We start from the raw sequence: 15,355 nt of genomic DNA, 5'->3' as shown, positions 1-15,355 counted from the left end.
TGGCATTGGTAACTAATACCCTGAAAAGAGATCAGGCTCGCTCCTCGGGGCTTGGTTTCCTGCAGAGTAGAGCATGAGCCTCTTGTAAAAGATAGTCGAACAGCTTAACGTGATGGCACATTCCCTGAAAACCATTTGGATAAGAAACTGAAACACGGGCGTAACAAACCGTGCCAGCTCAGATTTTATGCTGTATATAAAGCAACCTGCTGAAGACAATAAATTTTGAGCCTGTCAGCCTTATCACAGTTATTAAAGGCCAGGGGATCAGCAGCACAGCAGTGCTAAACAAAAACAGTTGTCCCTTTTTAATCTCATACGAAGCTCGGCTCAGCATGGCCAAGGTTAGGCTTCCCAATTCACTTAGTTTCCTTTTAACGAGTCAGTCTGCGAGCGATGTTTACGTGTTTGGGCCACCACTACTAATAATCAGTAGCAGGTTTAATGGTAAAACATTGATTTCATGTTTATAACATCGTGATACAAATCCATTGCAAGTTGAGACTTGATACAGCAAGAGGTCTGCATGGAAGCAAACTCAGATTTTTAGCATAACTTCTCAAATAGATAAGAGTATTATTTAGATAGTTTCAAAACATTGAAATAATTGTCAATTTGTACAAAGCAGATATGTGAGTCCCAGGTGTTGATGCATTTATCACTTGGAAGGAGCGTTAAAAACTCAAACAAAATAATACTTCAGGAGCATTTAAAAATCTTTGTCATTCCAAGCTGCCTATGTAAACAGTTTTCGTGGTGCAGAATTGTCCCAAACCCTTAATATTTTTGTACTTTTAACAGAAATTACGAGAGAAGCAGAAAGTTGTACGGGAAAGTCATGGGCCCAATATGAAGCAAATGAAAATGTGGCAGGATTTTGAGCAGTTAATGGAATGCAAGAGGGAATGTTTTCTGAAACAACAAAATCAATCAGCCATTGGTCAAGTCATTCGGGAAGGAGGTAAAGACAGGCTGGTGTTATGAATTCGTCCTTCTTGATAGCAACATAAAGGAGGACGACAGCGTGTTGGCTTCCTAAAGGTAACCTCTTAGTAAATATCGTTCCTTTCATCGTTTCTACAATTAGTTGTACATTATTTAGTTTTGGTGTACAAAAAAGAGAGCAACGAAGCTTTTCCTTCGTTGTTTAAGTGATGGCAGAGTGTGGTTAGGAAGATCTGTTATAACAACAGTGCTAGGGTGAACCTCCTCGTAAATCTTTGTTTTATGAGGCTGGGAATGGCACGCATCTGCAGAGAGATCAAAGGAAAAACAATCTTTCTCCGGGGTCACGGAAAACTTACGTAATTGCTCTGCTCCTTCTTCTGTATCACTAAGGTTACATTTTTGCAAGGCCCGGGACTTGATGTTGTATAATTGTGGACCTCCCGGCTTGGCCCTCTCCTTCCCCATTGTCTTTACTCATGAGGTGTGACTGGCAAGAATGGAGCCATTTTCGCTCTGAGCTGCCCAGCCCTGGCCCGCACGCCCCTGGTCAGACTTTCCTTGCACGGTTCAATTAAACTGATTGTGCTTCCCGGAGACAGTTCGTTGCTAGAGCATCAGGAGTCAGTTCTGAGAACAATCGCTTGGATTCTGAGCTTTTGCCTGTTCTCTTTCGTTGCTTTTGACAAGTGTTTCTCTCACCTTCTTCTCATTTTGCTGTGTTGCCCATGTGAAAGTGTAAACAGCGCTCAACTAAAGGCTTTCTCCACTGAGGACATTGGGTGCTGTTTCATCCTTGCAGCGGGTTCCAGAGCAATTACGCTGTCCCAAGAGGCTCATCCCAGGGAGGGAGGGTTACTGGTGCATGTAAATATGGCAGAGTGGTTTTGGCGTATGTTGGGCTGTGCAAAACAACCTGGCAAGGCTGCCGCCTACTCTCGCTGTGACCCGTGAGCTACAGGCAACTGTCACTGCCCTTCAAATTGCATTGTGAGACCCGCAGCCACCCCAGGGTAGGAGGAATGTAGGTAAAGCTTGAAACTGTCCCTCACGCTTCATTATTTCGGAGGAGCACCTCTTAGCAACAGGCAGAGATCAGAAGCAGAGAGATAAGACTGCAGGATCAGAACTCTCACGTTTCTTCTTTAGTCTCTTGGCTTACTGAATTTCTAGATAGGATTGGTTTATTTTTTGCTAGTTTTTCCTGCTTGAAGTCAAATGTCTTTTCAGACATAAATAATATCGCTTTCTTTGGTATCTATGAGATCTGCTACTGTTTGTCTATCAAGAGAGAGTACGGTAATTGTATAGTTTGCCTTTGCATTAAATGTATTTGGTAACAGAACTAAACTAAAATCTGATGACTTATGTTTTGACTGTGTGGCATTCTGTTCTTTTTTTACCTTTCTTTGGTGAAAGAAGGTAAATTCTTAATGACAAGTAGCTTGCTGGGCTGCAGGAAAAAGAGGTTGGAATGGGTCATTTAATGAAATTTAATCTGGATGCCCCCAAAGGGTTCCAGACTGCAGTGTATGCATAAGGAGTGGGTCTCAAATCCATAAATTCCCAGGACATCCTCGTGTAAGCCCTCCCACGCTGCCGAATAGCTGCAGATAGTCTTTCTCAACAGCTGCACCCTGATCTTCCCCGGGGCAAGGAGAAGCTTTTTCCCCTACGCGTGTTCTTGCTGAGCACAGAAGGAAGGCCGTGGGGTGCGGGGTGGGACGCAGGCGTGAGTAGAGCTGGCCGGCCTGGGATGAAGGGGCTGCGTTGCCCCCTCCCGCTGCTTCCCTGAGCTGATCCCGTGGCAGGAGAAGGAGCTCTGGGAAGGCACCAAAGGGAGCCACGTCCATCTGGTAGGGAGACGCTCAGGCCAAAGACACACGCAGGCTCTGTAGCGCGGGCAGAGCCACCTCCAGAAAGACCCACACGTTCTCTCCCCACTGGCCCTGTACCAGTATTACCAGGACTTCACCAGCCATACGCTGTGGGAGCTGAAGAAAGTTACGGTGGTCGTGTACCTCATCTTCTAAAGGAGGATTCTGCTGAGCACTTGCCAGCGACAGTCAAGGAACATGGACAACTAGATACAAGGCATGCTGAAAACGTGGGATAATCACCAAAAATGGGCCTTTAGGTTACTTAGGAATCAGCTTACAGTTCAGAGTCGCCAGACAGGGCAAGGAAGAAGGGGTTTTTATATACTTCAAGACTTTTAACAAAGCCCTAAAAACCCTACTTGACTGGACCATTTGTGCAAAGATGTATTGCATGGATTAGCCTGCTTCCCCAGAAAAAGCAATGCTTTCAAAATTCAGAGCAACGATGTAGAGTAAGATTGAGTATAATCGTTTTCTGTTTTTCTGTTCAGTTATCCTAAAAATAGTTCATCTTTCTTCCTTGTAAAAACAGTTTATTGCTAGTTACTCAAAGATGACGTGATTGTTGTTCTGATCTGATTAGTGTTCTGTCATTTGTACTGCACCAAGAAAGGGCACACAGATTATACACTACAGCAGCAGCAAAATGGCTTTCTGAGATGAAGCAGAAATTCATAATAACTGTTATGAAAAGAAAATTGGAAAAACTCAGATGTTATTTTTAGCTTTTTATACAAGTGGACATTTAATAAATGCAACTTTAATGGATTCAGTTCACTGGCTTTTCCACCTAGTTCATGATATGGGAGCATTCAAAAACCTTCGAATGTCAGTTTTCCCTTTGCTTCCTAACCGGCAGCAAAAAGCTTGCTTCAGATTTTTTACCTTGTTATTACTAATTGCATAGCTAGTTAACTAATGAGATTAAACATACCGTCTGGAAAAATACCTGCCTTCCCCTTGTGAAGGTCCAAATAAATCAACAATGTGCATGGCTAAATATGGGTCTCCAGCACTTACCAAATTTCTTCCAGCTGGAACGCTGAGCAGTCACTCAGGAGCTGCAGCCACCTACTTTGTTTGAGAAGGCTTCTCCTTCTCTTTACCCAGAACGGGGTGAGGAAGTATTCCAGCCACAGTGGCACGACAGCCGTCCGCAGCTTCGTGTTATTCAGGCGTGTTGCCTTCAGCTGTCCTTAGAGCTACAAGCGAGTTCCACGTGGCCCTAAGAGATGAAATATTTACGGGCATCAGAAACAGGCAGGAGAAAACGGCGCATCTGCCATTCCACCATCTGGATATCAGATTGTTTTGTGTAGAGGAGTGGTACCATTTTAATGCCATTTGAACGGTAATAAATAAAATAAATGTTCCTAGACTTCCTTAAGAAACCCAAGTAGGATTACTTGTATATCTTTACTCACATGGATATTACTACTAATGAAATCATATGCGTGTAGTTGCCCACAATCATAAAAGTCAGGCCTTGCTGTTTTATTTATTATGTTTAAATAAACTGATTTCCAGAGCTTTCTGGATAAGAATTCTCTACAGTGCGGTGCTGCTCACTGTTAGGAAGCACAATATAACAGAAGCATTTAGCAACAGGTCAGTGCCTTGAAAATGTCCTCACAGTGAGGACATTCTTATTAATAAGCATGGATAGCAGAGTCCCCACTATGAAATCTGTTCTCCCAGTGACTTACTGGTTCAGGAACTGGAAATGAAACGCAGAGCTGCTACTTCTTCAACCACGATTTTGCGCCTGGCCCTGACGCACAGCGAGGGGTTGCTCGCTGCAAACTACCTGCCAGCCAGCCTCCACGAGGGATCTACGTGAAGCGATTTGGCGTTTGGCGAGCCTGGAGCCAGCTGCCACATGGAGGCAGGCAGGGGCCCCACCGACAGACCACGGAGACCGAAGCATGTCACCCGAAAGGTGTCCCCTTGGGAGAAAGGTCACGACATGTTGCCCTGGCAGGAAAGCTGCTGCTCCATCATCTCGCCTGCGGATGAGGAGAGCGCTGGTGCTGGCAGATCTGGTTTCTCTCATGGGCCCCGCGTTTGCTCAGACTTAAGTGAAAAAAAAAGACAGAAAGAACTCGGAACACTGTTAACTCTTCAGCTGCCTTGCCCCATGCCCTTTCGTCATGGGAACAGAATTAAAATTTCCGTGGACATATCAGGGTTCCAGTGAGGAAGTATTACACGAATCAACAATTTTATCACAGGGTACCACCTGTCTGGGCAACACCCAGTTGGTTTTTAACAATTAGAATATGACCCATTTTCAGTTCGTTTAAAGAGTTCTTTAAATTCTCGGCATTAATTTAAAATGAGTTCTCCAAATTCTCAGGGTCTCCATTCCAATACTGTTAGTTCAGTAGCAGCTTCCAAACTCCCAAGACAATCTGTTTTATTGCAAGACCACGGGTGCAAAAGGTATTTTTCACTCTTGCATTACACTGATTTTCACGATGCCGGCTTACAGACAGAAAAAACCCGCTGTGAGCCGCCAAGCCGTGGTGATGTCAAACTCGATGAGGAGCTGTGGTGCTCAAGGAGGGGAGCAAACCTGTTCCAGATAATCAGCAGGCACTGTGAGACAAATCACGCCGTCCTCACTTTACGAAACCCTCGCTGACTTCAAGTGGGAGTTTTGCCAAAATAAGGTCTGCTGGATTTAGCTCCGTATTCTTCCCCCTGATAGAAGGAGCAGGAATTAAAGGGCCAGCATTGGATTTATAAGGCACAGAGAATAAAAAAGAACTGTAATTATGTAAAGTAATGACTTTTGTCTAAAGCAAATCGATGCTTCATTAGACGTATTCTAATTTGTAACAAAAACTAAGTGTTCATGGAGGGTTTTCTCAGCACAAACACTCTAAATACATGAGTCCTTAACAGTACAGTTTTTTATTAGATGGCTATCAGAGGCTGTCTTGCACAAATCTAGTGCTGAAGTGTGCATGACCTTGGGTTTAAAGGCATTATTTATATTTATTATTTTTAAAAGAAGTATATTTTAACCTTTTTTTTTTTTTTTGCATTTCCATTCCTTTTAGGTTTGAAAAACTGAATGTTTTTGCAAAAGCCTAAATGTTTTTGCAAATCGGGATAGGCACACGGAGCATTCGCTGAATGCCAGGAAGTAGAGGGTTTTTTTCCTGCAAATGGATCTGCTCAAGCCAACGTCTGTGACACTGCTTCAGCACAAACTGTCGTGACAGAGTAACATGCTGGTTTTAAGCCTCTCAATTTTATTGCAACTGCTCAAGTTTTAAAACCACTCATTTATACTATAAGCGCTTAATTAGATCTGCTCTTGATATAGGATAAAGCCAAATCCTGCACATTTTGCTAATGCCAGAAAAAAAGTGCAGTTGACAGGAGTATGGAAAATGGGATCTTAGCAGCTTTCAAAGATAAGTTCCCTTCTCTTTCCTGACTTCTTTCCCCTGGAGTGGAACAGAAAACGTGCCTGGCGCTCGGGGAGCAACAACAACCAAACCATAAAGGCAAACATCACGTAGAAATAATAACCAGGTAAGGGAAATAACAGAGGAATTAACCTCACAGTTTCTTTATAAATTTTGCAACTGATTCATACTAAAAAAAAAACGAACACAAAAATCCTAAAATTTTCTGAAATTAAAATTTGTATGGTTTTTATGTTTTTTTTCACCAGATTACTGTTTTTTAAAGGGCAGTTGAAACTCTAAGGTTATAAAATATGAATAATTCAGCAGTTTGCTTGGTTTACACTATTGCAGCATTTTCTGACGAGCAAGCTAGTGTTTAAGCATTTCTTTGCAGTTATCACAGAAGTCTCAGAGCCATTAGTGCAGAATTACCAAAAGCTAAAAGGGCTGATTAACTTGGGATTCTGAAAACTGAAAATGTAAGAGTACAAAATCACGTGAAAATCAATTTACTTTGCCGATCAGCTGGTGCTTACATGATGCATTGCCCCAAGGCTACATTCTGTGGACTGCAGCATTCAAAAACTTCAAATCGAGTATTTATAAACCGTTGCACTCATCTCCCTTCTTCCAGGCTTTAAAGCTTGCCAGGTTCTTCTGGCATTTTAAAAAGCAAACAGAACTGCATCAGAGCACTGAAAGTCACCCACAGACAACCTGTTCCACTGACACTTCACATCCCTGTTGCATCTTTTGTTCTACTTTGCTTTTATTTCACGTAGGCTGCTCAGGTATCTGTGCAAGTAAGGCACGAAACAAGGAGAGCTCTCGTTCACGTTCCGAGGAGGGTAAGGAGAACTGGACATTTATTATTTCACAGGCAATGACAACATCATCTCCAAGTTAAGCCTCCTTAGGAAAATCTCTCCCACAGCTAGTAACTAGAAAGTAATTTGAATTCTTCGAACAAAGAGGCGGAGTGTGGCGGACATCGTGGTGCGTTGTTACTGTTGTGCTCACTATTCCTTTATTTATTTTTATTTACTATGCTCTACTTGCCTGTGAGTGCATCACTTGGAAATCTCTACACCTGAAGAGGTTCTTTCCTGCTCGTTGATTTAATGTAATGAAGTGATGGCTGATCGTAAAATACAATGAGAGGGAAAAACAGAACTCGTAAGCTGGAAAAAGCACTATAAATATTTTCCTGGGATCATTAACACAATCATGAAACACTTCAGCTCGTGTAGCGGAAAGAATTATACAATGCTTTTATGAAGTGTCTAAAAAGTGTTTATAATTCCATCCCAAATTAATGTGGCTTTTTTTTTTTTAAGTGTAAAGAAAACATCTCATAATTCTTAATTCTGTTATCAAAGTTATTTTCAACCTCTGAAGGGATTCACTTGCTGGTGACTTGACAGTGTCAAACAAATGTTTGACTTTTATTCTGACACTTCTTGAAGAATTTGATTGAAACTATATATGTCTAGATAACACCCAACAAAGTGCCCCTCTTGCGTTTGTTTCAAGATATTTTTGGAAACAACACAGGCGACCTTGGATGGAGCTGCTTTTCCAATTTAGGACTTCATTTGGTCTAAGAGAGTAAAATTATACTTTTTAATCCTTTTACATTCCCACAAATAAGACAGTTTTATTTTATGCTGTTGTAGGATTGTTTTCCTGTAGTTTCTTCACAGTGTCGGTCTGTTTAGGGTAAGAATTATTTCGGTAATCAACAGTTACTTTCAAATGTACATATAAATAGCCTCTGATGTACCACATCCCTTCAAAATATTGTGTCACCTAAATGAACGGGCGTCCTTTGTGCAATACCGTTGCTTCTTTAAAACTAGCGGTACCAAAGACGCGTTAGCTTTTGTCTTTGCTTACAGCCATGAAGAATCTGATTTTGAGCCAGAGCTCACCCAGTCTCGATGCAAAGTCTAAACGAGGAGAGCGGGAGTGCCAGTGAGTGCTCGGCCGGGGCTGCCCCTGCCCACAAACGCGCCTTGTCAAGCCCCGAGTTTAAAAGCCGAGCTTGGGAGCCCGGCTCTTTGCACAGCTCGAGGGAGGCGATTTGTTTTCTTCGGTTTGCCAGCTGTGCAACGTGTCTGTACCATTTTATTCCATCTAATCACTTCAGATGTTTTAAATAATTTGCATTTCATTTTCCACGTAAGTGCTATATTTTAATTCATTTGTATTACCCTCTGGTACAGCCACGCTGCGCTCTGTCACAAAATGGAATTAGTTTGTTGCAATGATGATGCAGTTTTGCTGCTGTGACTAAAACCAGAATTGAGGACGGTATTCTTGTCATTTATGCTATACAACATTTACTCTTGCCAATAATGGTGTTGTCTGGTGTAATGTAATGATGAAATAACATGGAAATAACATGGAAACTAAATCTAGAATCTCTTTGCCTTAAGCGGTACTTGCAAATGCAGGTGTAAAGGTACTGCTCGGGAGTACCTTGCTTCTATTCATTTGATTACACTTGGGGTAAATGCATATTTTTGTAGCTCTATTCTATACTTATTATGACTGCTGGCTGAGGTTCTAACTCTGGAATATCCAGGTCCCTGATCTTATGGCATTGTCCTGTAAAGTAGTTGTGAACAGCTTACGAGAAGCAACTCTTAGCGTGTAAACATTCACATAGGTGAGCACGACTGCGTTAGCATATCGCCAATCAGGTTAAAATAAACTATTTGGTAGAGCAACTTCCATCACAGAGTCTCAGAATAATTTACAAACAACTCATGGTAAAGTCTGATGCCCATATAGCCACGTTGCTGCTATTTATATTATTTTCTAGATGGACAAACCACAGTGTGGAAGGAAACAAAAGCAAGACTCGGAACCCAGCGCTCACCTCTGGGTTCCCAACCTGAGCTCTCTGAGAACCTCATGACTCTTCTCCTGAGAGTGGTTGTTCAGACCCCTAAACCCTCATCCTTCAACATGAAGGAAGGGTACAGCAAACGTCACTACATTTCCCGGCGCAGTAGGCAGTGTCCCAGCTTTGAGTATCCTCGTCTGACCCCTGCCGCTCCCTAAAAAGTAACTCAGAAGTAAAATGCCTGAACATTTGCAATGAGATAATTTATCGAAATGTGTAACAGAGAGGTCAGAACAGATGCAGATAAACAAATACAGGACAGACAAATGTAAAGCTGATTCCTGAAGGAGTCTTTAATTAAATTTTTTGATGAAATTTTAATTAAAACACAGCACTTGAAAGAGCACCACAATTACCTTCATTGACCTGAGTGAGTCAACAAAACTAAATGTGAGATTTTTCTCTTACCCTGAGATCTTTTCCTAATCGCAGAGAGATAAATATCAGGAGAAGCAGCCCTAAATAGAAACTCTGTGTGTGTGTGTGTGCATGTGCACGCATGCAGGCAAACAAAGAGTAGGGCTCTCGGTTACAAACCGGTGTACGGCACTCGGGAGCAACTTTTTATTTGTGTGCCCATTGCCTGTACACGCTCAGGTCTTTACAAGTGTCTGCTTTGAGCTGGAGCTGAAACACATTCATTATATATGCTAGCACAGAAAGAACCAGAAATTCTATGTTTTTTTCTAGAGGTTTTCAATGTTCAAAAAAAAAATTTAAAGATACGTGAATGTGAAAGCACTACAAGAGCAAAGCTGGTTAGTAAGGGACGAGAGAGTTTGTGCTTCTGGTTTCTTGGCCCAGGCAGCTGTGGCCATGGCTGCTGCTTCTGCTTGTCTGTTCTTCTCCTCAGTGTACAGGCATGCTGGAATGGGTTGGAATTAGACCTCAACCAGAAAGGCAGATTTGTCACCAGAGCACTCAGTTTTGCCTTTATATCTAAGAACAAATCCAGGGTAACCTCAGTTAGTGAATAATCCAGTTAATGGTCATCGGTCCCATTTAGCCTGATAAATTCCACCTTAAAAACTAAACTTTTGTTGATATAAGCATCTACCACAGAGGAGTAAGACCATTTTCCCCGTGAAAAATTTCAGTCTCAACAGAAAAAAATATTAAATGTTCATATTAATGCTTGGAAAAATCTGGAAAATCATGTTTTAAAGAAAACCCACGACTCTTCGATGCAAAGTTAAACATTTCAAAAGAAAACATGCTTTTTGGGGAAAACGGAAAGGTTCTTCGGTCAATACAAAAAAAATGAAACCAACTCCAGTAGCTTTGATGGAAATGTTCTCGTTACTTACAGGACGTACAGCCTGTGAATGTGTGGTTCCATTAGAATCAGATGAACTCTTCCCAGCAGGCTCAGCAATGCTTACAGGGTTATATTCTTCACAGAAAGGCATGGATACCGGAGTTTCATAATAAAGGAATTTTTCTTTGATACAGCAGCTGCATCAGAGCCAATTTTACCTGCAAATACAAAGTGCTGGTGCAATTTATCTTTCTTTCTAACAATCCATGTGGGTACATCCAGTTTTTATAAAAGGGCACTCCACAAATAGAGTGGTTTGCCATGTTATTGCTTCACTGATGCATAAATATTGAATACCTAAACACATCATTAGCTAATTAAGTTGGGGGTGATTATTGGCCAGAGATAAAGCACAAAGTGAGTAAGTATGGATTAAGCCTGCCCTCTTACTGCACATATTGTGGTTGCTCCCTGAATACAACGAGGATGTAGGTTTCCAGGAGATTAAATCCATTATTAATTTGCACCTGGAGTCTAAAACAAGGCCAAACAAACTTAAGATGGAGCTTCTTAAATTGCAGGGTGCTACACAGACAGCCTGGAACTTCAGCCAAAGCTTCTTCAAAGACAAAATCCCTCCAGTGAAACAGTAGTGAGAACTCCAATTTTAACTGAAATCATTACTTGGTGTATACTGCTAACGACAAACTGCCTGTATGACTGACAGTGTGTCAAGAGTTTTGGAGAGCTGACCCATCTGAAACCCGTTCCTCAAGGCTTGTTTGCAGCCACACGTTGTGGACACACGCATCCACAAATGCAGCATCTGCAAGATGGACTGTATGCAGACTCACACTGTTTGCACGTTATTTTAAAAATAAACTATTATTTTAAGCACTGTCAACAAGCTAGAAGGGTCTACCCTGAGATGAGTGGGCTAGTTAAAGAACACGAAAGAAGCTGGGTCACGGGGAGAGCGCGCTCACTCCCACTCACGGTGCCTGTGGAGCAAAACAGCTGTAGAGGAAACCCCAGCTGCCTGGATGGAAAGCCTGTGAAAGACAGGAGCTCCATGTTCAAAAGAATCCTCATCCCAGATGACTTAAAAAATTCTACGTTAGCGTATTCATCGATGGATCACTCTAGCACACAGAGCTACACGCTACGGAACAGTTAGGAAAAACCTGAGAGAAGCAGTGGGACTGCCCTGCTCTGTGGTACCAGGTCTAAACCAGCTCACGATTATCCTGAATGCGTTTTTTGCAGTTGTGCTGGCACGACTCTTTGTGAGGCCACACGGTCGGGCTTATCACAGCCTCTTGGTGAAAGATGATTAGTACCTCAGTTCATAGCCACAAATAACTGTAAAAGCACAATTAAAGGGGTAGAGAGGAGCAGGCGAGGAGCTGGGAGCGAGTGGGCAGGGACACGGAGAACAAGGGGCTGGAGCTTCCCAAACTGCCTTTGCCATCGGAGAAAATGTTTTGCAGACCTGCCCCTATGTCTGCAGGTCCTATTGCCCTTGATGCGCTTCAGCGATCCGCTCAAGACAGTCTGAAGACAAATTAGAAAAATTATGATGGCTTTATTTAAAAGCTCATAAGCGAAGCTGAAATCTCCCCTTCATCAAAACATACTCCCCTAACGGGATGATGAGTGATCTCAGAGTTAAATAACAAAAAACAAGGCAGAAACATTTCATCATTTAAGAAATGCTTACCGGGCGATGAGCATTGGGAGGCAGGAAATTAATACTCATAACTTCTGATTAGCTTTGCCAGAGGCGTCACGCTCCTCACCTTTGTGTGATTCTCAGGAAATGAGATACAAAGATGCAGAATGATCACCTGGGCTTTTGATTTTCTGGGGAATGCTTTTCCCTCCATAAACTCACTGTCCTCCCCTCACAGAATGTATGCATCCGTTAAACTAGAACATAAAGTTCTGGAAATGTTGAAATCTTACGATGGTAGAAGTCAGCCTAAGTCTCCTTCCTGATGTAATGTCTTGGACAGATCCCTTCTGATTTCCCAAACAGGGCTTTGGAACAATCGAAGAGAAATCAAACTGCCCTAATTAGCGCATCCCTTCATTTACATTGAGCCTTGTTCGTTGTAAGGCAGGGCTTGATGAATTTTACCAAGCGCTACATTAATGCCCAGATGCACCATACATGTTCTGTAAGGCTGAGAGTTAATAGGAGGTAAAATACAACGATAGGGAGATCATAAAAATGCTTATGAAAGAAACTGTGGAAAACTCCACCGTACTGGAATCCAGTTACGGGTTATTATGTAATTCAAGTAGACAGTATTTTTCAATCTCTCAGGCAATGAACATTGAAAATATGTAATAAAGCCTACCTTGTCATGTGTCTGGTTTATGGTCAGCTTAAGGTACAAGCGCATGAATGATTATGCACTGTGACAGCCTGGGTTAGATATACGCCTTTGCAAAATTAAAAGAGGTACATCGCAAAGGAAGCTTTCATAATAGTATTTTTCCAAGCAAACACTTTCATCCTGAGCTTTAGTAAAAATATAAGTAACTAATACAGGTGTAATAACAACACACGTAAGGGCCAGCAGTTAATGCAAGGTCATTGAGATATGCATTAAAATGTCCTGTAAGATCAAAACGTCTGCTTGCGGGAAATGTTAGACTCTCCTTCTGATGAGGGGAATGATTCGCTCATGCCATAACCCCTATGAACTGCATGAACTAACCTCTTTTGAGTCAATCAAGTCACACCTAGCTAGGAGAAAAGAGTCCGACCCAAATAATCCATAATTAGCTCATCAGCTGCTGACAGTATTGATCTCCTGAGATTTGAGGTGGCCTGAGCCGCCCTCATTCTCCAGCTGCAGCTCAGAGAACAGGTTTCATTCTTGAAAGAAAAGACACATCTTTAAAATACACGTGGAATACTGAAATACTGATGTTGGATTTCCATCTTCTTGGAAGTATCTTAATTGGTGGCTGTTAATAAGTAAGCAGAAATCAGATTATGACCTTGCCAAGCAGAATAGCAATTACATTATTGCTTCTGTAATTGGGGGGTCTGCCTCCTGCCTTTTATTCTACCTTGCAGGGAAATTCGGGTGCTGTTCAAATAGATCTAAGTTCTTAATATCAGGTTCAATCTGCCAAGATCACTACATGGAAATTTCAGCTTGTAGAGACATTCTTCACACAAATCCTTTTTTAGAAAGCCAAAAAAGGGCTCAGTAGTGAAGTTATAAAAGAATTAATTTCCATATTATTGTAATGTATAGGGGTTTTAATGTCTATTGCCTTTTAAGAACACGATATTCTTGGAATTATTCAAATTGGCACACTGTTTCTAGCGCTACTTTTCCAATGGTCAGTACATAAATGTAGTGGGTTACATACAGCTTTGAAGTTTCACGGTGCCATCTCTTAAAGGAAAAATAAATCCTTCAAATTTAGTAGCTTATTATGCACCTAAATGAAAATTGTTGCGTGCAAAAATGTTAATTTTATTTAGAATCCCTTATTCAAAACCCAGCTCTGATGACTGTTAAATCTGAAAAAGAAAACCTTGCTGGCATCAGGTATAAATCAAACTCATTCATTTCCAAAGACATCTACATTAAATCCTTCTGAGCACTGACATGCTGAGGCACAAGGATCCTTCAGAAAGATCAGAAGGCCCTCACACTAACTGCAGGGCTTTTTCCTTCATTTCCATGGCATATGTCGTAATCAGAAGCATCACAGTTAAAAGAAACTTCATGCTCAGAATTGAAATCTTTTCTCACATTTAACTCGGCCAACATTCCTGTGATGGCAGAATTAAATACGGGGTTGTTCTCAAATGGTAAGGAAGCTACAATTACCTTTTTTTTTTAAAAAAATTCCTAACTATTGCTCTCTCTAAACATTTGCAATCATCTTCTAGAGTCGTCTTAAAGATAACAATGTCATATAAGTCACTGTCTCTGCCCAGAATTTCTCAGGAATTTTTCAGAGGTAACCTGCATATGTACTGATCTAGAAGAAATAATTAATCCTTTTCTGTAAAATGCAACGAGTAGAGCAGATGGGAAGTGATATTCCCTTGCAAACAGGGACACGTAAGCAGCATCTTAACCTCAGCTGAAACTCTTTCACATGACAGAGAGAAAGGTGGACTGCTACCTTAGGGCCAGATCAGGCACGTCCGAAAATTAAATTCCAGGCTGGCCAGGCTTGGACTGGGTAGGGAACAATTTTGGTGATTTCACTGTCTTTGTCTTCTGGCAAGATTTTTATTTTCTTGCAGTAAAAATATCCCCAGAGGAAAAGATCTCACTGCATGTAACTTTTTTTCTGTTGAGTCATTTGGTTTGTTTATGTATCCTATGTAGAGGTGTAGTTTTACAAAATGCCTTCTGCATGCAGGAAGAACTCCCCTCTGAACAGATTCTCTACCTGAGCATCAGAGAAAGAAATAAATCTGTCGCTGATGACATTTCAAGGGCAAGGAAAACAACCGGAGAATTATCTGATTTGGTTCGTGTTTATTTTTACTTATATCTAGCAATCTGCTCTCCAACAGAGGATGCTTATTTGCAGAAGAGAAGACTGTCTCCTGTTTGGACTGATGCCCAATCTGGAGAAAAGGTGCCACTAAGGACAAGAGGTACGTCTTCAGCATGTATTAGTTAATGTAATAGATGCCTGGTGTTGTAGAAGCAATTGTCTGTGTCATAGGCGTTAACTAGTTAATGATAAATTCTCCATTTCTTCCCATCATGCGTCTTATCCACTAGCTAACATGGGCTAAATCTGTCTTCCACTCAGGAGTACATATTCTAAAGTAAACTATTCCATGTGTGGAATTTTAGAATTAATTATTCCCAAAGAACTTGTGTAGAGAAGCTCCAGGGTACAGCTCGGTTAATTTATTTCACACACACTTACTGCCAAGTTAGAG

General features: G+C 41.5%; 1 protein-coding gene across 1 annotated transcript in view; it reads left to right on the top strand.

The window, feature by feature from the left end:
• Positions 1 to 984, top strand: part of IFT81 (intraflagellar transport 81) — a 37,566-nt gene extending 36,582 nt beyond the window's left edge. The window contains exon 18 of the mRNA XM_009870460.1: positions 802 to 984. Coding sequence (XP_009868762.1) covers positions 802 to 984 — 183 coding nt within the window. The remainder of the gene's footprint in view (positions 1 to 801) is intronic.
• Positions 985 to 15,355: the final 14,371 nt, after the last annotated feature.

The sequence above is a fragment of the Apaloderma vittatum genome, unplaced genomic scaffold (genome assembly GCF_000703405.1).
Source record: "Apaloderma vittatum isolate BGI_N311 unplaced genomic scaffold, ASM70340v1 scaffold16745, whole genome shotgun sequence".
Lineage (NCBI taxonomy): Eukaryota > Metazoa > Chordata > Aves > Trogoniformes > Trogonidae > Apaloderma > Apaloderma vittatum.
The sequence above is the reverse complement of the archived record's forward strand: the minus strand, read 5'-3'. Positions and strand labels throughout refer to the sequence as shown.